The sequence below is a fragment of the Vitis vinifera genome, chromosome 5 (genome assembly GCF_030704535.1).
Source record: "Vitis vinifera cultivar Pinot Noir 40024 chromosome 5, ASM3070453v1".
Taxonomy (NCBI): domain Eukaryota; kingdom Viridiplantae; phylum Streptophyta; class Magnoliopsida; order Vitales; family Vitaceae; genus Vitis; species Vitis vinifera.
In genome coordinates this window covers 5,917,280-5,939,850 of record NC_081809.1, presented here as the reverse complement: position 1 = coordinate 5,939,850, position 22,571 = coordinate 5,917,280, and the positions used below count along the sequence as shown (strand labels likewise).

General features: G+C 34.6%; 4 protein-coding genes across 7 annotated transcripts; all 4 read right to left on the bottom strand.

Moving 5' to 3' along the window:
• Positions 1-475: 475 nt before the first annotated feature.
• Positions 476-2,879, bottom strand: LOC100264870 (heat stress transcription factor A-6b). The gene is made up of 2 exons (XM_002279303.4): positions 2,066-2,879; positions 476-1,598 (listed from the first exon to the last, which is right to left on the bottom strand). Exons 1-2 carry the CDS (start codon positions 2,351-2,353, stop codon positions 828-830), a joined length of 1,059 nt encoding a protein of 352 aa, XP_002279339.1. The 5' UTR covers positions 2,354-2,879; the 3' UTR covers positions 476-827.
• A 3,200-nt stretch (positions 2,880-6,079) lies between these two features.
• LOC100232920 (1,2-dihydroxy-3-keto-5-methylthiopentene dioxygenase 2-like) lies at positions 6,080-9,011 on the bottom strand. The gene is made up of 7 exons (NM_001397744.1): positions 8,939-9,011; positions 7,525-7,636; positions 7,343-7,437; positions 7,087-7,201; positions 6,879-7,003; positions 6,448-6,518; positions 6,080-6,333 (listed from the first exon to the last, which is right to left on the bottom strand). Exons 1-7 carry the CDS (start codon positions 8,951-8,953, stop codon positions 6,267-6,269), a joined length of 600 nt encoding a protein of 199 aa, NP_001384673.1. The 5' UTR covers positions 8,954-9,011; the 3' UTR covers positions 6,080-6,266.
• Positions 9,012-13,093: 4,082 nt separating this feature from the next.
• On the bottom strand, positions 13,094-14,324 carry LOC104879260 (acireductone dioxygenase 1). Its single transcript, XM_010651660.3, has 5 exons — positions 14,144-14,324; positions 13,970-14,057; positions 13,790-13,884; positions 13,454-13,693; positions 13,094-13,373 (listed from the first exon to the last, which is right to left on the bottom strand). Exons 1-5 carry the CDS (start codon positions 14,153-14,155, stop codon positions 13,245-13,247), a joined length of 564 nt encoding a protein of 187 aa, XP_010649962.1. The 5' UTR covers positions 14,156-14,324; the 3' UTR covers positions 13,094-13,244.
• A 637-nt stretch (positions 14,325-14,961) lies between these two features.
• Positions 14,962-21,738, bottom strand: LOC100242586 (protein TIFY 4B). 4 transcript variants are annotated; one of them, XM_010651656.3, is made up of 9 exons: positions 21,472-21,738; positions 21,175-21,317; positions 20,711-20,883; positions 19,814-19,904; positions 19,561-19,726; positions 18,849-18,908; positions 17,515-17,578; positions 17,178-17,383; positions 14,962-15,402 (listed from the first exon to the last, which is right to left on the bottom strand). In XM_010651656.3, exons 1-9 carry the CDS (start codon positions 21,587-21,589, stop codon positions 15,386-15,388), a joined length of 1,038 nt encoding a protein of 345 aa, XP_010649958.1. In that variant the 5' UTR covers positions 21,590-21,738; the 3' UTR covers positions 14,962-15,385. The 4 variants fall into 4 exon arrangements, with proteins under 4 accessions (XP_010649958.1, XP_010649960.1, XP_010649959.1 ...); XM_010651658.3 differs by lacking the exon at positions 17,178-17,383; XM_010651657.3 differs by lacking the exon at positions 18,849-18,908.
• Between the last annotated feature and the right edge of the window lie 833 nt (positions 21,739-22,571).

Sequence of the window (22,571 nt, the reverse complement as noted above, 5' to 3'; positions counted from 1 at the left end):
TTGGGTTCACCCAGACTGGGCTGTTTGGGCTCAAGGCCCAATAAGTAGTTTTGAAGAGAATAGGCCAAGATTTGGGAAGCCCACATATTAAATAGAATAAGGGGGGGTCTCATTCCTTGTCATGCACATCATGTGCTACTTTCTCTGTGAAGCAACAAACGCTACACTTTTATGTGAGTGGTGGAACCCTATGAATTTCTTTATATCTTAGGCAAAGAAGATGATCCATCAATATGATGAATTCATCCATGTAGGCGAGCATCCATGTATATAAGAAGAACAAGAATGGACATTATTTTTTAAACCGATATAGATCGGGTACTTTTTAAAAATATATATATTTATAATATTTTGGTCAAAAGCTCTATGAAAAGTACAAAAATGATTACATGACAAAAAGCCCTAATGGCAAATAGTAATCTATCTGTTAAAACTTAAAAAAAAAAAAAAAAAGAGAGAGAGAGAGACACACAAGATTAGACTTAAGAGCAAGTTTTCTAGTCAGCACTGCCTGAGAGCACCATTAACTAAGAACCTAAACTAGAATTCTACTCTGAAAGAACGCTTGAGGACACTGTAAGCCAAAAAATATACAAGCTTGGTTATCACCATGTCTTGGAATTTCTTCGTTCTTTGAGTACATACTGACAACGCTCTCTGTCAGTGCCAAGAACCCATCTGAAAATTATTGGTTCTTTGGCATTAGGGACACCCAGATGAAAAAGGAAAACAAGTAATCATGGAGTCAGACTGCTGTAGGGAGGTCTCTTCTTCCCTGACTACTGAAGACACAGGCAAGTAGGAAAGCATTGAGAAAGCTCAGCTCCCTACACTGGACTGGAAACCAAGTCACACAGCTGGTCAACCAATACATTCACGTCTTCCTCATCATCCCCTCCAACAGTACCCAGTAAACCCATATCTCCTTCAAGCTCCTCATTCAAAAACTCTTCCCATATTCCTATATCCAGTGCTTTATTTCCACTTTCAAGCTTCATCTCTTCTTTCTCTATCTGTTCGTTCCCTGGCTTCTTCCCAGTTTTGCTTAGTCCCTCCATGTCCATAGCAAGTGTATCCAGCTCTGAAACTTCAAATGCTGAAATGTCATCATAGTCGTGGGGTTCAATTTTGACTGAAGTTCCTTCCCCCGGGGCTTCCACATAGGTAGGCACTTCATCGATCAGTCTCCTCTTTTTAGTTAATGCTGATTCAAGTTCTTTTGTTCTGCTTTGTTGGACCAATTTCTGTATGATACTGGGATTCTTTATAACTTTTGCCCAGAAATTCATCATCTGTTTCAGTTTCAACTCTGTCCCTTTGATCCTTTGCTCCATTGCTTGGAGGTAAGCTCTTGTATCCTGTTGTTGCCTTCTGAGCTTCACCAGCTCCATCATCAGAACCTCCTTGTCACGCCTCCTGTGATCAACTTCCCCATCTAACCCAAATCGCTCAACTTCAACTGACGGACCTACAGCTTGCTGTGAGGTATAAGGCTGAAGTGCCTTCTTCCTCTTGATTTTCTTCAACAGAGGCTTTTGTCCTCTGAGAAACTCTTCATTTGCAAACTCCCATCTGTCTGGATCAACCTTTCTAAAACCCTATACAATTGAAATTCCTATTGTTCATATCAATACCCGGAGCTCGTGAAACAGTTCTACACAGGAAGAAAGAAACATATATATATATATATATGGTGAAGAACTGCTTCGACACTAGTCTATTTTATTTGCTGATCACTGCATTTTCATTTTTTTAAACCATTAAACAAAGTGTCAACATTAAGAAACCCATTAAACAATTAAGAGAAAAGCAAGTAGTGATTCAATCTTTTATAACCAAAAATGGAAACCGAAATAATAATAAAAGATTCCTGCAGCTTCATGAACAAAGAAGCAGCCAAATCTGACGAACCACACATGGGATTATAATACTAACGAAACATTCCAGTTTCTTCAGGAACATGGGAGCAGTCAACAGTTTTCTTCTTTTTTTAGGCAAAAAATTGCAAAAGATAAGATGAGGTTGGATTAAACTATCTGAATTGTCGGTGGAAGAGAATACTTACATAAGTGTTGAGTTGCCTAACAAAGCTTGAGAAATTGTTATGCTTGAAATATCTCGGAAGAAGATTCCCGGCAAAGATCTGAGGATCCCATACAACAAAGCTGTTGTTACCTATACTCCAAGACACTATACTATCCGTGCTTGGGTCGTCGACAAGGTCATAGGTTTTGTTGAGAAAAGGTGGAGGGCCTATATCATGAAGTCCCTCCATTGGTTGCGGTCGTTGAGAAGCAGCGATGAGAGGCTCATCGGGGTAAGATGAACTGCTTCCTCTAACCGGGGGATTCATGACCACTAACCCAACGAAGTTAGATGAAATATTTGATTTGATGTCTGGCTCTCTTCATGAAAATTTCTTCCGGTTATGAGCAGATAGAAGGTTTCTTCAGGTCTTACAGCACAATGCTGTTGAATCTGAATTCGCCTTATATAAGGGTATTGATTGTAAGCAGTTTACAATAAAATAAAAAGAATAAAACAAAATAAAAGTAGAAGCTAATTGGTAGAGATGGAAGAAAGACCAAGTCCAACAGGGGTTTCAACTGAACGGATGAAAATGTGGAAAACCCGGACATATATGACAAAGTTGTATCTGATAATAGTATCAAAGTGCTGAAATGGATCACAGTGGAACTGAAATTTCAATAGTGGCGGATTCTAGATTACAGCGAGGGTATGAAAATGGAAGTGGAATAGAGATAAGGCGCGATCAGTTTGACTAGAAAAAGGGAAAAAATTGGCCTGGAATTTCAGCAACGAAGAGATCAAGAAGCAACCAGAAAGGAACTGGACCCGTAAGGTTGGGAGCCTTTACCAAATCAAGAATTTCTTTACCAAAATAACTGGCTTATGTTCAGCAAGTTGGTTTATACGTTTAAAAATGCCTGGCACTAGGGGAGCTTTGCTTTTCTGTCTTCCACGGTAATGACGTTGGAATTGGGCTAACTTCAGAAAGTTCTGGACACGCACTGACACAAGTAAGGTGGTAGGTCTTAATTGTTGTGAAGAGATGAGATCAACTTTAAATATATGTTTGCTAAACAAAAACATTTTACAAGCCAAAAAGGATGAAAAAAATATATAATGGGAGCACAAGATATAAAACGAAAGAAAGAGCATAGCCCGGAGAGTGGGGATCAGGATAAGGAACTAAAAGGCTACGAAATTAGAAAAAAAAAATGTTGAAAGTTAGACATCATTATATGCATTAAATATTAATCACATCAAGTTGTAATATAAAAATGTGGTAGTGTCCTAGAGTTAAGGACTCCCCAACTGGACCCCACTACCCATTTATGTTGCAGGGAGAATTACTGTTAAGGATAGGCTAGGGAAAAAATTTACCGTGAAGGTGGATAAATTTGATAATTATTGTGAAGGATAGGATGAAATTATGATAATTCCTTCAAAGGCCTTATTTTATTTAGATGCCAAGACTATCCTTAATAAGTGAAAAGCAACAGCAAAGAAAAAAAAGTTTTTTTTAACCTACCTACAGCTTGTCAGTGTTGTAGAAGAAAAAAGGGAAAGAGCAAAAATGTCTAACACTTTAGATCATGATCTGAAATCGTTTACACAAAGCTTGTTTTTTTTGTGTAAATCTAGCAAGAAATCCATTAAATGCAAAAAAAAAACGTCAGTTTATGGAAAAAATAAATAAATAATTTAAAAATCAGATTGAAGGAATGAAAAGTTAATAATTTTAACAATGGAAATGTAAGATATTAGATCTGAAATATTGAAGGAGATTTTGAGAAAGAAATTACATTTTTTGTATAAAATGTTATTTAAATTAATTATTTTGAATTTTTTTTATATTATTTTGATCATATTGAAGATGTATTTTTATTTTTAATTTATTTTTCGGGTGGGTTGTTTGATATGATTATTAATGATTTCCATTGAAAAGGTTTGCACTTTAGTTTTGTTATTGAGACTTGTTTGACATGGTAAGAAAAAATTTTCTCAATTGTTTCATACTTGTTTGGAACCACTTTGTTTGGGTATTTGTGAACATATTTGGATTTTCATTGAAAATTGAAAATTGTAATCAATTGAGACATATTTTATATAATAAAGAACAATATTTATTGTATATTAGACATATATATGCCAAAAAAAACCCACAATTGCCCAATTTCATAAGAAATTTGAAATTTTCAAAATTTTACCTTATCATAATGTATCGTAATGTTATTGTATTTATATTGTAATTGTAGTGTATTTTTATTGTGCATTTATATTTTTATATATAAAAAACACACAATTGCCCAATTTCATAAAAAATTGAAATTTTCAAAATTTTACCTTATCGTAATGTATCGTAATGTTATTATATTTATATTGTAATTATAGTGTATTTTTATTATACATTTATATTTTTATATAAAAAATTAATTTTATAGATTTTTTTTATATATTTGGATTACCATCAATAACTTCATGTATTGAAATTATAATAATGTATTTTTGTTGTCTTTTTATAATTTTGGCTTGCAAGGATACTTTATGATAGGAATATAATTGATAGCCTAGAAATGCTAGTCCAGTAAAAAAACGAATTCAATATTTTGTCATTTTGGTATATTATAATATATAGTAATATTAATATTTTTTTATTGTAACTATATTACATTTATATTATACTTATACTTTATAATTGTTAGGAAAGAAAATGTACTTCTCAATTGATAAATGGACTTGAGAAATTTAAGGCAAATTGATCTAATAAAAATATAAGACCTTCATAAGAATTATCAAATCTATCCATCCTTTTTAGTAATTTTTTTTTTCAGTCTACCCTTAAAGATAATTCTCCTAATGTTTCAAGTCGTCTGACAAGGGAAGTACGGAAATACCCATATTCTGATACATTTGCTGGAGCTTGGATGAATAGGTTGGGGATATGAATGATGAATGGGGAATCACTAAAATAATTAGCTTTCATTGTAGGTCCCACCGAGATAGTTACTGATTGTTGGTAAATGTCGGTCAATCTGAGTTGAACACGGGGCTTCCATCCACCCTTGCAGGTTTAATCATCCTCAAAGTGCATAACAGATGGACTAATTAGATTAAAGAGTAAAAGGATCACATGCTCTTTGGTCTTCAAGGATTTGAAGCGAATCATGGAAGATATGAAACAATTCATGCATCAACTCAGGGGAAAGTGAAAGTGGCGGCACATTTATCAGGTCGTGAATTGGAATGAATTTGTCCTCAAGGTGGCAATCGGATGATGTTCTAGGGGGCAAAACTTGAGTAAGACACATTTACAAGAATCCAAAGATTATGAAATGACATCCCACTAGATAAAACCACAGTGAATTTTTTTTATCCGACACATGGAGAGCTGTTTTAGGTGAACAGTAAACCCATATGGATATGCGCCCACCATTTTGCTTTTGGCTTTAGATTGCCCATGCCATCATGCAAAGTCCACACACCATGTCATGATGATTCCGTTTTATTTAATTTTTTATGATTTACCCTTTATTTCTTTCGCATAGCCAGGGATACTCATACACCTGGCATGCTACCCAGCATCGGAACACTAGACAGATCAGTGTAAATGAATCCGATAGGCAAAAAGGTACCTACCCAATAAAGGAATGGAAATGGGTATCCCTGACGGGACAAAACCAAAGAAATATCTCAAAACGGAGCCTGAAGTTGACTGTTGCCCACAATCTGATTTTTATTATTTTAGAAGCAAATTATTGCATTCCTGGTCAGTGATCCACTACCATCTTCCACAAGCTGCTTCTACTCCTCAAGGAATGGATATCAGCCGCCTTCCACAATGGGTTGACTCAGTTTCGGAAGAGACCTAATTAAATACAAAATGTCTAGATCAGACTCCATAATTAAGACAAGATGCCACATGCACGTGAGAGACATATCAGGTCCCTGTTAAAAATGAAGCAATGAGAGGCGTCAACATCCATCCGCAAACTGAGAAAGCAACCACACACACATGGATTATCTATCTGTTGCTGCCCACCCATACACATACAGCAAATATCATGTAGAGCTCCCTTATATTCAGGTTTTTGCCAATCGTGGCCGAGGTACACAAGTATATTGAAAGAGGCAAGTAAACCAAAGCAAACCGCACAATATGCCAGACCTATAACCATAGGTATTTATTTCTTAGACCCACACCACATTCTTTTTCAAAGTACTAGAACTAAAGATGGATTTCATGCTGCAGCATCAACAACATGATTAGCGGCTTCCTTCTGCCCAAAAGCTTCAAGATACTCTTGCCTGCAAATAAAAGGCCATCTGTGAGATTCAAGAATACGAAGACTTAATTGGCCACCAGGTATTAAGGTGGAGATTAAAAGATATAAACAAGATGGAGAACAGAAAAAGCCATACCTTGCAGGTAGATTATCATGAGGACGATTAAAGGGAGTCCAAACAGGATCACCAACAAACAGCCTCATTGCCTGAAAAATAAATTTCATTAAGAAACAGGTTTTCCTTTTTAATCATACAGTATTTAATGAACTGGCATAGAAGATATGCAAGGACAAGACACAGTAGTCACACGAAACATAAATAATGCTAACTCTAATGCAATATACTGTGCCACGGCACAAAGTTTTGGGGCTGTTACCCAGTATCAGGGCATGCAGAGGGAAAAATGAGCAAATCTCCCATCCAGTCATTTTATTCATAATGGTTATAATTGCCAAACATGGGGGAATAGAATATATAGTCCTAGTGGTATTGGTATTATTATTGCCATTCTTGGCAGGCAAACAAACCACTAATTTGTGTTTCATAAGCATGGAGTGTAAAGCTACCTTGATGTAGTTGTTCGAATCCAGTGTGAACCGGTGATAAATTCCAGCAGGTAATACAATCATTCCTCCTTTCTTTAGCCACACACGGATCCAAGAGTCATTTTGATCCCTCACATCAAAATAACCTTCACCATAAAGTAAAAATTAGAAAGCCTGGGTTAATAGGTAGAGTGGGAACTAAAAACTACAAAACTGCAACTCATCCTACCACTTCCTGCCACACAGTAGCGAATCTCCTCATCAGTGTGAAGATGCTCTTCAAAAAAGTTCTTGATCTTCTCTTCATAATTTGGCAGTTTTTCTGGGCAAACCTCACAAAAATCCTGGAGAAAATGTTTACATCCATTTCCACTTATATTATACAGACTTAACTATAGGCTATGGTATAAATTCAAGGCACAAACTGAAAGAATTGGAGAACAATTTCCTTTTTCTGAATGAAAAAAGTAAGTTAGGTGACAAACCATGTAGGAGTATCCACGGGCTTCACGAATCTTCTTCAATTCCTCATCTGTTTCATAGTTATCAGCATCTAATCGCCAGCTGAGCACTCCAAGTTCTGCAAGGTAAATCGCTCATGAGCAGTTAGTGACAACCTTTTAATGGGTTTCATGGTCTGAACAACATTTACGGTTAAAATACATACTAGCAAGTTGGTCCAAGGACACAAATTCCTTGGGATCCCGGTGATGGGGGAGCCTTTGGTCTTCATCACTATCATCCATATACCATGCCTGTAGGACTTCCTCTCTGTCATCCTGCAGTAATTGAAGATAATGAAAACATTCCATAACTGCAATATGCTTTTTCACTATTCAGACTATTTTTCTGTGAGTGAAAAAAAAATGAATTCAGCACATAAAAGTTAATCCTGTTAGAAGATGAACAGGAAGATGAGAGATAGAACTTTCCTAAGGTCATTGGGTATGTCATCTTGATGAACATCCAAACAAAGACATATCACAAAATTTTTACACATCAGAATCTAATTTCAAAAGGCTCTTCCTTGGAAGATTTTTTCTAACATAATGCAAGTAATCTGCAATAAAAATAAAAAATTTGCTACAACTTAATCCAAATCCTAGTTTCCCTCAAGGAATTTATTAGGAAAGGAAGCCTGAGAACTAGTTTCAAGATTCAAAATTCATGAATACCATATAATATCATGTCCTGCATTTTAACATAAACCAGCTCTGATTCTCAATCTACTAAAAGAACTTGCATGCAGGAGCAAAATAAAATACAGAGTCAGCTGATAACTATTAAACAAAACACCTGTTTTTCGCTTATATAAAAACTCTACTCTACTATTATCCCTAGTCCCAACCATTTGCAGCATAGTAGAAGTATACTCTTTTTTTTCCCTATGCTGCTTTTCCAATCTACTAGATGATAAGACAAAATGCTTCCAACACTATCTTCTCTCTTGGGAATTCTGCTCAGCATCTTCCGCTGACCAATAAAATCTTGCTTGTCAAACCATGCGAGTTATTGTCCATAGACTTTTTTTTTTTAAATTCTCATCTAATTGAAAATAATTGCTAGAAAAGAAAAATTTTCTGGTTGATGCCATCTTATCAAGTAGGGCTTATCCCGTAGTAAACCCTAAGATCAAATTAGGGCCTAGTAGTTATTCTGATAGAGACAAAACACAAAGAATCATCAAGCCATCAATTCTATTCTCAACTCTCAAGACTAACTATTTAACAAAAAATTGAATTAAAAAAAAAAAATCGACTGGTAGAAGCTTTAATAATATTAGATAGTTTCTAATCTAACTACGAAGCATCGCAGGGGATCTGATTGTGAGTAGGAAGAGCAGATCATCCGAAATAATATTGAAATTTTCCAGAAACAAAATTTTCAACAGAAGCCTAACCAGACAAAGTCTGTTTTTATCGATAGAAAATATTTCCTGGAAAATTTGCGAAAATATTTCCTGGAAATTTTGCCACGAGAAAATCTTTCATCACCGTTCAGTTACCCTCCAAAATTAATCATCAGAAAAATACTTTCAAAAACATTCTCGAGAAAATAAAAAGAGAAAACTTTGAACTTACCTTGAACGAACCCATCTCAGCCACTGCCTTCGGGTGAATTTCTTAACACGCTCTGAGGCGTTGAGCCCACGCCTTCATTTTATATACGTGTACTGAAAGTCAAAATACTGAAATGCCCTTCCCCATTTTCGCAATTTGGGCTGTTAAAAGACCCAAACTCGTCCAGAGACACGAATCACCCGTGGGCTCGTTGAAGGGCTTTATTGTCATTTTGGACAGGAAAGCAAGTCCAACATGGAAAAATAATACATACCCACCACCGCCCAGGCAATTGACAGTAATCATTTCCTTAAGAGGATAATTTTATTTTTAAAATTATTAGAAATTAATATATATTTTTAAAATATAAAAAAAACATTCTAATATTGTAAAAAATATATATTTGTTGTAAAATAAAAAAGAAAAAGAAAAAAAGGAAAGGATAAACCGACAAAAAGCAATATCTTATATTTCTTTTGTAAAATTTTAAAAAGAAATTTATATCAATAAGAATAACCATTCATAAGTTTTTTTGATGGGATAAACTCTTATATTTTATAATAATATTATAAAAAAATATTTGTAATTTATTTTATTTTTAATTTAAAAAATAAATAAATCAATAAGTTGGGCCTCATTTCACAGTCAAACCAAATTTGTAGACCTTTGAATTTTGAACATTGAGATGAATGATTTGAGAACTTGAATAAACCATGGGAAAGTTGATTAAAGTGAAAAATTGTGGGCAGGAGGTCTACACTTTGAACAAGGACTAGTTATTTTGTCAAGTCAAAAACAGGGGTTTGCCTTACCATGGTCCAAAAGGGTACAAAAGAGTGATTGGTGTCATTTGGGTAATTAAATTTTGATTCATACTAGAAGGTTTGGTTTGATAATAATGATGATATAAATACATGAATACATGGGAACTTAATGTCTCTTTGTATATTCTCCGACAATTCTTAAAATTTTCTCTTTCATAAAGGCATTTATAGTGACATGGCCTAAAGGGCTGTTAATAGAAAGTGAGGTCTCAAAATCCAAAGTAAAATCATCATCTCAACAAATGAAATATAAAAGCAAGAAATCGGAATTTAAAATGGTAAGAAATATGATGGTGAAGGGAAATCATATACTAATCATAACTATAGTAGAAGTATAAAAAGATAATAGTAATTAGGCCTTAAGAATAAGTAGAACTTAAAAATAGCAAAATGTTTTTTTTTTTTTTTTAAAAAAAAAAAAGGTTGGGGGTGTAATGTGACTAACATAATCATGGTTTGAAATATCCGTAAATACGGATATATCGGTATTTAGATTTTATGGATATATTATAAATATCGTTGTATATTTTGAAGAGAAAATTATTCAAAATTCATGGAAATATTTGAAAAAAAAACTTTATAAATTGATAAAATAAGTAAAAATACAGTATTAAAGTTATTTTGTAAGTATAATTAACATAACTATGATTAAAAAGAAAGCAATGATTTATTGGTCTTAATATATAATTTATCATTTATCTTATCAAATTAATTTTAATTTATAAAATATTAGAATTTCATTATTAATTTTGTTTATATTTTAGTATTTTTTTAATAAATTAAATTTTTAATAATTTAAGATAAAGACATTCAAAATTAAAAGGATAAAAATACAAAATTTAAAATTTGAAGTGATAGTTATTTTAAAAATAGGATTAATGAGATAAATGATGATACATTTAATATTAAAAATATAATTTATTTAATTTAAATACATTTAATAATATAAAATATGATGATGCATATATAATTTTTTAATATTTATATTTAATTATCATATAAATGATATAAAAAAAGACTTGTTAAAAAAATTATAATGTTGGTTTTTATATTTTTATTAATCAATTAAATAAAATTTATAATAAAATAATTAGAATTATTTTTTATTTTTTTTATAAATGAACGAAATAAACCCTTAATATTGGGAATGACTCCAACTCAAACTCGGTGAGACTATGACTCCTCATCCGGAAGAGAAAAAAAGGATTAAATGGAATAAAAAAGAAGTATCATGAATGGTCACAATGCACTGGTGTTAAAATGGTTAAACTAAGATAAGAATACTTTTAAAGTATATTATCATGTAATAAAGTTATTATCATGGTATATTGCCTTTTAATTACTTGATACAAAGTTTATTTTATTTTTTATTACGTATTGATCATGGTTGGTCAATTGATATTGTTAATTGATTGAATTTAAATAAAAATAAATAAAAAAATTAAATTATCTAATGTCCAATATTACATTAAATGAATCATTTAGATAAAAAAAATTTCTTAGGATTTTATTTATGCTAACCTAAGATAAACATTGGGGTGTTTAAAAACTATTTGAAAGTAATTAGCAATTAACAAAAATAGTGAGAAATTTAGATACAAGGCAATGATAAAGTAAAGAGATAGAGAGCAAAGATGCCCCAACTTAAGGACCTGTTTGGTTGATATTTTTGAAAACTAGTCTGGAAAATAGTTTTTGAGAACAGTTTTTCGTGTTTTCTAAAGAAAAAAAAAATTGTGTTTGGAAACTGAATTATGGAAAACAGTTTTTGTTCTAAAAAACAAAAAAAAAAAAACCATATTTGATTGAGTTAATTAAAAAGTTTTTTAAAATAAGTAAAACAAAAAACATGTTTGAAAGCTTTTTTTTTTAATTAGTAAAGTGTTTTCTTCCATTAACTTGATATTATAAATATATAAATAATTTTCATATGCGCGATTTATTTAAATTAAAAAAAAATTATTTCATTTTGAAATTTTTACATCAGTTATAATTTCATTAAACAAATTATAACTTTGTCACCATGTGTAAGTATATTAATTTAAGAAAGAAAAAAAGGGTTTGTGAATGAGGGTGTGGTGGTTGGGTGGAGCTCACCTTTGTGAAAACACAAAAAACAGTTAAGAAAATACAAAAAGAAGAAAGAGAAAACACGAAAAACAATTTATTCTTCGAACAATGAAAAAATAAGGAAAACATATTTTTATTATTTTAAAAAAAATGGTTTTTGATAACACAGAAAACACAAAAAACAAAAACACACCCCCTTCCCCAAATAAGTTTTTTGTGTTTTTTGTTTTCAAGAACAAAAAACAATTTTTAAAAACAGGAACCAAACAGCCCTAAGATTTTTGTAAGTTTGATGCAATTAAATCCATACCCACTCTTCTCAAGCTCTAACTGAATGAAGGTTCGGCTTCCAATACAAACTTTCAAGTTTTACACTTTACTTGCTCACCTCTAATAAACACTTACAATTTTCCTCAAAAAATGTCACTCTCAAATTTTATGATTACCACTTTAAGAACCTTCTCACCTAAACACACATAAGATAAATTACTCGGTTCAAACTTTGTTTTAGTATTATTAAAACCAAAATTAATTAAACATTCGTTTCACAGTATTATTATCACATATGATAGTAAATGTTTACTTGAAATCAATTAAAATAGAAAAATGTATTCACTTATTATGAAAAATATAAATATTAAGAATTAAGGTTTAAAGGGTATAATATTTTATTTAATTATAGATTATTTTCACACATAGAAATAAAGAAAGCCACTTAAATTTTAATATCACTTCGATTATTACAAATGTTTACAATAATTTAGCAATTCAATTTATCAAACATTTAAATGGTAGTTGTGAAATTCATAGTCCTATTGAAACTATAGTTTACCAAATTCATAGAAAACTTCAGGCTTGCGTTGCAACATTTTTTTAAAAGAGATTTTAAGAATAATTTTTAAAATTAAACAATTCTCAGTTATTTTTAGGAAGAAGAATCTATTTGAAAACTCAAACATATTAAATTGTTTTTCTTGACTTATTCTTTATGAAAGTATCACACTTTGTATGATCCCAGTGTTTTCAAAATATTCTCTATATATTCAATTGTTTCTCAAAACACTTCATAAAAAAATTTTAAAAAGACCTCAAATTTGTTTTAAACAACAACCTTTTTCTCATAAAAAATAAAAAAAAAAAACAATTTTTAGTGAAAAAAATAATTAATCTTTAGTTTAAAGACCTCAATGAATTTAAATAAAATACACATTTATAACAATTAATAATTATTTTAATTATGAGTAACCTGACCTCAGATAGTGTCTCTGTAATTTTCCCTGAATTAAATCCACGAAATAAACTATTTTATTGGTACAAAACACATTTTGGATGACAGCAGTCCCTCATACATGGCTATAAAATTGAGATATGAAGCACTGATACTTATTGTTCCAAAGTTTTATACATAAATAATAATAATAATAATAATAAGCCTAGTGAGCTTCAAGAGGCACTCCCACCTTGTGTGTGACATTGTTGATGTAGTTCTTCCTGGCGGGGTGGTGTTCTTGGGGACGATTGTACGCCGTCCACACCGGCTCACCCACGAACAACCTCATCAACTGAACACATCAACAACAAATTAATCGAACATACATACGTTGTAGGTTCTGAGAGCCAGATGCAGGTGCGACTGGTTTACCTTGACGTAGTTGCCGGTGTCGAGGGTGAAGCGGTGGTAAATTCCGGCAGGTAGAACGATCATATCCCCTTCCTTGATCCAGATGCGAATCCAACGATCCTCCTTGTCCCGAACGTCGAAATATCCGCTTCCTTCCAGACAGTAACGTATCTCTTCGTCCCCGTGTATGTGCTCCGTGTAGAAGTTCTTCAGCTTCTCTTCGTAATTCTCCACTCTCTCTGGACATAAATCCAGCAAATCCTTCACCCCGCAAACCAAACATTACTCTTTATTCTAAAAATTAGATACAATACATTAAAAAGAAAACAAGTTGTTTTTGAAGGAAAAAGTGAAAACCATGTAGTTGTAGCCTCGGGATTCTCTGATCTCCTTCAATTCCTGATCGTTCTCGTAATCTTTAGGGTTCAATTTCCAGTATAACACTCCCAGATCTGAAAAATCCCCAGTCCAATTGAAATAACGATTTGTACAGTAACAAAGTATGGAGTAGAGAGTGGAGAGAAGAGAGAGAAAAACCTGCCAAGTGGTCCAAAGAAACGAACTGTTTGGGGTTGCGATGATGAGGCAGCCTCTGATCCTCATCGTTCTCTTCCATAAACCATGCCTGCTTCATCAAAACTCTCAAGAAAAGTTTATAAAAAAAAAAATAATCCACAATCTTAATCTACTATTAAGAAGAGAGAGCCTCACCTCGATCGCCATGTCTTCAGTCACTCTTACACCATCCACACACCCAACACAGTGGTGAAATCAGTCTTATAAAGAGCAGGTCAGAGGTGCAGCGCCGTGGTATTCTACTCCACAAGTTGCAGTACAAAACCATCTCCTTAAACTTAGCCACGTGTAGGTCAGTATATCTCCAGTTATTTGTGGTGAATGTGACATTAGCATTTTCCCCTCTCAAAAATATCGAGTTTGGTGATATGAGAGAGAGAGCTTAGCTACTGCGCCACCACAAGAATGGGAAATGCACCTGCACCCTCCGATCCAGACCCTGGATTTCTAAACTGAGTCCAACGCCCCTTCTGCCAAGCTAATTTCGTTGCATTTCAGCGGTTCACAGTATGAAGTGGTCTGTTTTAAAAATGTAACAGGCGGAGCTTGTGCGAGGCAAGATAGCCCGGCATAAAAATATTAAATAAATTTTTAGAAAACTCTCACTTTATTTTGCACTAAGCTTTATCATTCATTAGTCCTTTAGTTTATCTAATTCACTTTTTTTTTTTTCTCAACAAATATTAGATATAGTGTAGAGAAACCAAAGTTGACTAGGATCGTATTGATAAAATGCCAGTTTATATCAAAGACATAATTTCAAACTGTCACAAGATGGTGCCTCCAGGGAGTAAGTTATGCAATTAAAAAGGAGGATGGTAGCCTTTTTTCCCATAATATGGATGAAATTGGGAAAACTAGGAACAAAAGGAAACCAACAGCTTATTCACAAGAATTTAAGTGTCAAATATCAAAGAAATGCATGATATATACACGACTCGTAATTACAAAAATGAGAGCAAATAGTAACATGTATAATTAACTGTTGGCATAGAGATAGGTAGCATACACATCTGCACATGACAAGATGCACCAAGAGGCAATACATCAGCTAGAAACCTTGCTTTCGCCTCATAGACAAAGATGACCCGCGAGGATGTCAAAATGATTCTTAAAGTTACAAAATTGGTCAGATGAGTATGGAACTCACACCATTCCAAAAGGGTATTATCTCAGAGGGATCTCCAAGAAAGGATCCAGTCAGTAGAAAATTTCAATTGCAGGGCAGCCTAAATCATGCAACAGGGAGGGCATGTTGAATCAACTTCTATTGGTTCCACCGTTCCTTTTTCCTCAAGTTTGGTTTTGGTGATTTTCAATGGAGATAGCCCTCCACTCGATTTCCTCCACCATATGATACATTAGCAGTCTTCAGATTCAACTTTCTTGGATATCTGCAGTTCAACCAACAAAATAACAAACCATCCATGTATGTTTAATTCAAGCATTCAGTGAATGATCCCTTTATCAGGAATTGACAAAGGATGTACACAGAGATCTACTATTAGTATAAACCAGATCGCTGCTTTCAAATTACTATAATATCACAGCAAGAAGGTTCCTCAGAATCAACTTTCTTCAGTATTTGTTGTTGAACAAAAATAAAAACAAAACTGTCCACGTGTATTAGCCTCAGGAATTAAGGGATTATCAGTTCATGAGGAATAAATGACAGAATTAATTGAGATATTCAATATCAACTTTGCACACAATCAGATATCTCTTAAAGTAAATCAAATCACCACTCTAAAATGGTTACATTTTTATGGACAGTTCAAAAAACAGAAATCCAACAGATTCCATGCTTATCATAGGAATGGCGATATTTGTTGTTGAACCAAAAATGAAAACATAACTGTCCACATGTATTAGCCTCAGGAATTAAGGGATTATCAGCTCATGAGGAATAAATGACAGAATTAATTGAGATATTCAATATCAACTTTGCACACAATCAGATATCTCTTAGAGTAAATCAAATCACCACTCTAAAATGGTTACATTTTTATGGACAGTTCAAAAAACAGAAATCCAACAGATTCCATGCTTATCATAAGAATGGCGATATTTTTTTACTAGCCCATTGATTAGATAACAGGTAGACGATCAGATCACATAACCGCTCATAAAAATAACTAAAACAAGCTCCATCTATAAAGAACAGGAAGAAAAAAGGCTTCCAATCACCCTTTACAGAGAAGGAAAAGGAAAAAGCAATTCTCATGCATCCTTCATAGACTACCAGCACACTTCCTAACTGACAAGAACCCATTTCAACCATGATAACCATACCACCCTTTCTACTAAAAAACAAAATGTCATCCGAAAGCAAGTTTAATTACTTGCAAACCACCAATTTTTATATCATAGAGATCTGCAAACTTCCCCCTCACCCTTCTTTTGGGAAACAGGTTTGTTCAGTTTCCAAGGAACTTAATAAAACTTTCAAATAAATGGGTTTTCTAATATTTCTATGTTCATCAAGACACAAATTGACATGAAACAGAAGAACATTCATTCTAGTGATTATTGAGCGATATGTCATAAGATGTTTCAAATGACCCTCCCCATAGGGGTTATATAGAAGGCAGGAAGCTTCAGGAGACTCCTAGAGGCATCTACACTAAGCCATTGGTGGGAAGTGTGTGGAAAGTTCTAAAGATATCTAAAGATGTCCACGCATCTCTACACTATGGTGAAAGGCATGAGAAGAGTCCAAGGCTTTCTAGAAAATTCTAGGGATCTCTTGTATATTCTTGTACCTAGACTTGTACATAGAATTGTGTAGGATGTTCTAGATTATTCTTGAGTTATAAGGAACCTTCCAAGGTTCCAAAAACTTCCTAAGGTGCCTATAAATAGGTGAGACCCTCATTTGGCAAAGGCACCACCCAAATCACTTCCTAAGCAAGCAAATGAATTCCAAAGCACTTGTAAGGCTTCCTTTGAGCAACAAAGCTTCCATTCTTTAAGTGTTACCTATTACGTCTTCTAAAGCTTCCAAGTCGTGAGCATCTTATCCTAGAAAACTAAGTATCGGGAGTAGGGTTGACTTAGCAAGATCAAGGGTCTTGACTTGTCTAAGTGTCGCACGAGCTTAGGAAAAGACTAAGTCCGTGACAGGTAGCATACTATTTATGAACATATAAATGAGGAAACTTTGGCTCACCTTTACTGTTTAGATCAACAAAAGGAGTGAAATTCTTTGTATGGTTGTCAGCTGAGCTGCACAGGGTGTGCGACAATCCATGCTGGGGTGGAGAGCTTGTGCCACTCCGGCTTGATTGCCCATTCGAGGGTTGTGTCCTTGCTTGATGGTTCACATACATCTCCAAGCTACCAGAAGGTAGTCCTATTTTTTTCCTGCTCTTAAATCTACCCCAAATAGGCACATTAGCAAAAAGAAGATAAAAAAAAAGGCAATGACTTGAAAGCAAGAAATGAGTAAATAAAATATAAGGTTATTGGTGTCATCTGATAAATGATATCTTGGTTGATTAAGGTACCTGTCTTTTCGCTTTTCGAAATATCTTTGCAATGATAATTTTCTGTCAACCTGACCTTCAACATCTAAACAAAGACCAGAAACATAAAAGATAAATTAGCAAATTGCTCTCTTCTCCAAGCAAGTAATGAGTCTAAGGTCTTGTTAAGCCACCATCAAATATGCTTTCACTAATATTCTTGACAAACAAGAAAATTGACTTGTTTTACTTCACAAAACATAAGTAAAGAGTATGTGTTGAAGCTGTTGACCAAAAGAAATATCTTAGAAACCAGGAAGTGTGGTAGCAAGTGACATTGCTGGCAAGGCTCAAGGGAAAAGAAGGTGAGCATGAGCCTTACAACATTATACAAGCAGAAGATTGTGGTGCTGTTAGCAATAGTAGTGGTGTGTTCATGATGGTCATGGTAGAAGACTAGAATACAACCAATGACATTGCCTGAATTTTGGTAGACGTAGTGGATGGGGTATACAGTTGGTGCCATAAGTGTTGGAGATGGTGGTAGTGTTTGTTGGGCTGATGACACTTGATAGTAGTCATGGTGTGCTGGTGAGATGATGCTGGAGTGAAGTAAAATGAAAAAGTTCATCTATCAATAAAAACATTTATCAGCTCCACTCAAAGTGTTAGCTTTACTTTTTTCAATGTATTGACCAGTTCCATTACAAACCATAAAACATTTCTTGATTTTACTTTCAGAAAATAAGACAAATGCTGATAGAATGAACTCCAAATGGCACCTAAATTGACATAAAACAGGAGATCTGCCACCAGTTTTCCTTTTTTGAGGAACTGAAATATAAATTGTCTCAGCATTGTTTTTGAGGTCCTATGACATCTAATACCCATGATGCCCTCATATATCTCGAATGGCATAACCTTGTAGCGGAAGGTACCCCATATAGTGAGACAAGTGGTCTGTTCCATATCTTCGGTAGGCCTGGCCGTTGGGCTTCCTACCGTCCTAAGCCCAGAAAGTGCTTCCGATCCTTCAGCCCACAGAGGTGGTAATATATCCTCTCAGGAGGTGATCAAGCGTTTTACAGCCCATGAGATATGAGGGAAAAGAAGGTGAGCATGAGTGAGGCCATGAGTGAGACCAAAAGAAATTACCCTCCCGGTTGGTTTCCTAAAACATCTCCCTGCTTCAGGAAGAATAAGCTTTACAAATAGGACCCTTTTACCTACTTGACCAGAACACCCATAGTTCAGACTCATTGCTTGGTCACCTTAATATTATTGCAAGGTTACCAGTTTCTTTAGTTCAAGCATCAGCAGTTATAATCATACATTCCTCAACAAGAATCAATCACAAGATAACTAAAAACCCTTACCATGTCCACGGGTAAAGTTCACTTCTTCTCTGTACTGTTGAGAATATTCAGTAAATTTCTCTGTAAAATGAAACCAAAACAGCCACTTATTACTTAGAAAAGTACTGATCTCAACAACCACCATTTCAACTCATGTGGCCTCGATGATGTTGACTGGGCAATGGTGTTCAAACCATCTTGATTTAAGCTAACAATTTGTCATGATTTATTGATGAGAAACTCAAAGGACATGCAGGCTATGTTTAGTTTGAGAAAGAAAATCCACAAAGAGGATCCAGAGAACTTTCAATTTTCATGTTTGTCATCATTGCAACTAAAGTAATGACAAGTCAGTAAATCTAGTATTCTCTGATGGGCTCCCCAAATGTGTTTTTTGAAAAGACACATCCTTGGCTTAATTGTAAGAAAGGAAGGTTAAAGGAAGTCAGTTTCCAAATGTAAGTAAGCAATACTAGCCAACAATTATTAAAGAAAAGAACTTCTTAACTTTTCCTTAATTTTGAACAATCAAGAAATTTATTTTAAACTGCAAAGTTACCATTTTATTGTGCTCCAAGTATGAATGCAGGCTAGAACCATTTCCTAAATTTAATTTTCTGTTCACAAATGCAATATTGGTATATTTTCTTGTATGATTCAAGCAGTCCTCAGGTAGAACAAGTCTAAAGATTACATGCAAGAGAGTAATTCAAAGACTAACAAGAAGCACTACCTGTTTGCATAGTCTGAGAAACCATGGCTCGAGGAGGAATATGGCCATGTTTAACATTGGCAGTATGCAAATGGCATGGAGAGGAGCAAAGCATAGCAGCACCACTAAAGGGGTCATCTGAAGGCAAATGGAATGGGCTTGCTGCAAGATGCATGATTGCTTGTGCCTGCAAATCCATATTCAGATGCATTGGAAGGCCAACATGCCAAAGGATTTATCTTCAGGCATCCATGCAAAAAGGAAGCTTTGTTACCTTATCATCTGGAACTCCATCATACACATTCACCTTTCCACAGTAGAAAATTGTCATCTGCCCAACCAAACAATTTGTTGCACCTGGACTTCTGTGGCCATATTTTCAAATACTTCTATTAAAACTTAAATTAGAAAAAATTCCATAGAAATATTGACTCAAATCCTAACTAAAACTAATTAGTAATGCTAAACTCAAGAAGGCCTTAAAGGAGGACCAAGAGTTAAAATATTTATGCATTCAAAAGGCAGACCTTGCTATCTAGAATCATGATTGGAGCTTCCACTGGTACATGGATTTTAAAGGTATTTTAAGATTACACCTTGAAGCTCACCATGGCATGAGGTCCAAACAAAATTCCTAAAACCCAGTATTTTTTAGGCCCGATCAAAGATTATGCCTCAAAAGTTTGAAGCTCAAGGAAGCCCACAACCCTGCAAAGGCTTGCACTATGAAACAGTTTATAATTCAGAACGAAGTAGAGACTACCCCTTACAGTGAGACCTAATTCGTTAAAAGGGCAAAGGAAGGAGAAATCAGAAACAATAAAGCACATAAGTTCAAACATCACTAAGCCTGGACAAGCCTCATCTACTTGCTACAGACTCAAAAAGCCCAATGAATCTCTGATACCCGGGATTAAAACATTTGCCAGACCATTTTAACAGCCCAACTAAGCCAATGTACTACAAATACTCAACACCAATGTCTAATTAATCAATTTTTGTCTGTTGCTTGCAAATGTTGCAGCCCAAATACATTACTCTGTACTATATAATATTAACATGAGCCAATTGCTTAGTGCCTGGTAAATCTGAATAACTATTTAATTCACGTTAATGGGAAGGGAAACACAGAAAAGAAAAAAGAAAAAAGAAAGATATGATTAAGATAGACCTGGGACAAGTATGCTTGGTGTCTGCCTCTGGAGGCCGGCTGGCTAATTCGCCAGAAGGGGTGGATTCTGGATGATGATCTTTTGGCGGAAGGGGAACCAGTTCATCAGCTGATACTGAGATCTGGATATCAGCACTCAGCTCCTTGCCTGAATCAGCTGAATTGGAGGTAACCTACAGATATTATTTATTCATATTAAACAAGTTAATAAGTCAATTATATAGTTAAAAAATGTCAGCAGTTCAGAGTTCTTACATATTCACTAAAAAAAAAGGGGCGAATCTATAAGAATATGAATATCCTCCGTTTGGCTGCGGAGAAAGTGTGAAAAAAAAAAAAGGCAATAATGAAATCGAATGCAAGAAATTTCATAATCTGCACAAAATTTATTCTAGTATAACTGTTTTAAAATAATTTCCATCATTGTCTCAGCAACCAAAGAGAGGGCAACTGACAACACTGACCGGAGGTAGATTTTCCGCCGGCGGTGAATCGGTGATCTTCCTCAAAACTCCGGCACCGCTGCCCTCACTGGTTTCGAGCAACGATTTAAGCGAAATAACCTGCTGGATCGCCTGCGATTTGTTCCAGGAAGGACGACGCATTCCTGTACGGACAAAAGGCACGTGGCGGTCACTTTTACCTCATCACCCATACTTGCAATAATTGCAGTGCCTGGGTTTCAGGTATGCCGGAAAATACGAAGGAATCGATGAGGGAAAAAAAGGGAAAGGGAAAGGAAAAAGAAGAAAAGGAGGAACCTTTTTCTTTGAGGTATTTGCGACAATCTTCACGAGTGAGCTGAGAAATGTCTTCTTCGGTGAGTTCGTGAAGGGGTTTGTCCAGTATAGAGCGGAGAGTGGTGACGCCGGGATTCATGGCGGCGGAATCCGGTCCAATGTTGGCCGGAAAACAAGCCGGCGATATGTGAGGCGAGAAGAGAGAGAGAGAGCGAGAGGGAAGGGGGGTGGGGGGAGAGGAATTATTTTAACAGTTGGGGGGAGTGAGGGAGTAGTATTAAATTAAGGGTTTGGTCGCGGCGTCTCCTCTTTGTTTGGGATTTAAGAGCCGCGGAGCAACCCTGGGCTGCCACGTACTCTATTGTCCGTATTCTTTTTCACTCACTATCCCATTTTGTCCTTCTGCCTTCTCCATTATTTTCTTCTTCTTTTCACCCCCATCGCACCTTTTTTCATCTCTCCTTCCCATCAAATTTGAAAACCTGAGTTCAACTCCTAAGATAGTTTGTCAGACAATGGTGAATTGGTCATCTTCTCCTTCTCTTTTTACCCTCAAAATTTTCCTTAATGACACCTTCATTTTTAGCTTTTAAAGTTTATAATAGGACGTGCATAAAATCCAACCACCTCTACCTCGGTCCATCGGGAGGCACCATCTACACGATGACCAAAAATCCTTACCCAACCTAATAATTTGGTCAAGAAAAAAAAATGTGTGGAGACAAAATTGAATGCATGGCCTCGAGAAAATAAAAGGCCATAAAACGGACTATAACAACATAAATCGCCTATAAAAAAAAGGGTTCCAACCTCCAACCTCCAACCTCCGAGAGAAAGGAGATGAACTTCTTGTTTCTAAGAGGAGTAAAGAGTGGCTTTTTACCTCTAATTAATTTATGTTTTTTTTATTATTAAATTAACATATTTATTCTTATAAAATTGTTTGTTAAATATATATATATATATATATATATATATTATACAAAAATAAGTATAAAATATTTATGATAAAAAAATGTTTATTGATAATATGAAGAGAGGATCATCTTCATCTTGTTTTTACGGGCTCGAACAAGTATGATATTATATGAAGATGGGTGGTCCATAACAAAAAAATTGAA

Bases quoted from the DNA above. Each gene is read 5' to 3' on its own strand.
- LOC100264870 (XM_002279303.4), bottom strand. From the start codon at position 2,353: ATGAATCCCCCGGTTAGAGGAAGCAGTTCATCTTACCCCGATGAGCCT. The intron at 1,599-2,065 runs GTAAGTATTCTC...TCAATTGTATAG, and splicing joins TTAGGCAACTCAACACTTAT to GGTTTTAGAAAGGTTGATCC.
- LOC100232920 (NM_001397744.1), bottom strand. The intron at 7,202-7,342 runs GTTTGTCACCTA...CATTTTCTCCAG, and splicing joins CCCGTGGATACTCCTACATG to GATTTTTGTGAGGTTTGCCC. The intron at 6,334-6,447 runs GTATGGCTTTTT...TTTTATTTGCAG, and splicing joins CATGATAATCTACCTGCAAG to GCAAGAGTATCTTGAAGCTT.
- LOC104879260 (XM_010651660.3), bottom strand. The intron at 13,885-13,969 runs GTTTTTCTCTCT...GGGATTTTTCAG, and splicing joins TTCTTTGGACCACTTGGCAG to ATCTGGGAGTGTTATACTGG. The intron at 13,694-13,789 runs GTTTTCACTTTT...TGCGGGGTGAAG, and splicing joins CCCGAGGCTACAACTACATG to GATTTGCTGGATTTATGTCC.
- LOC100242586 (XM_010651656.3), bottom strand. From the start codon at position 21,589: ATGAATCCCGGCGTCACCACTCTCCGCTCTATACTGGACAAACCCCTT. The intron at 21,318-21,471 runs GTTCCTCCTTTT...TTGTCCGTACAG, and splicing joins CAAATACCTCAAAGAAAAAG to GAATGCGTCGTCCTTCCTGG. The intron at 20,884-21,174 runs GTCAGTGTTGTC...TAATATCTGTAG, and splicing joins CGGCGGAAAATCTACCTCCG to GTTACCTCCAATTCAGCTGA.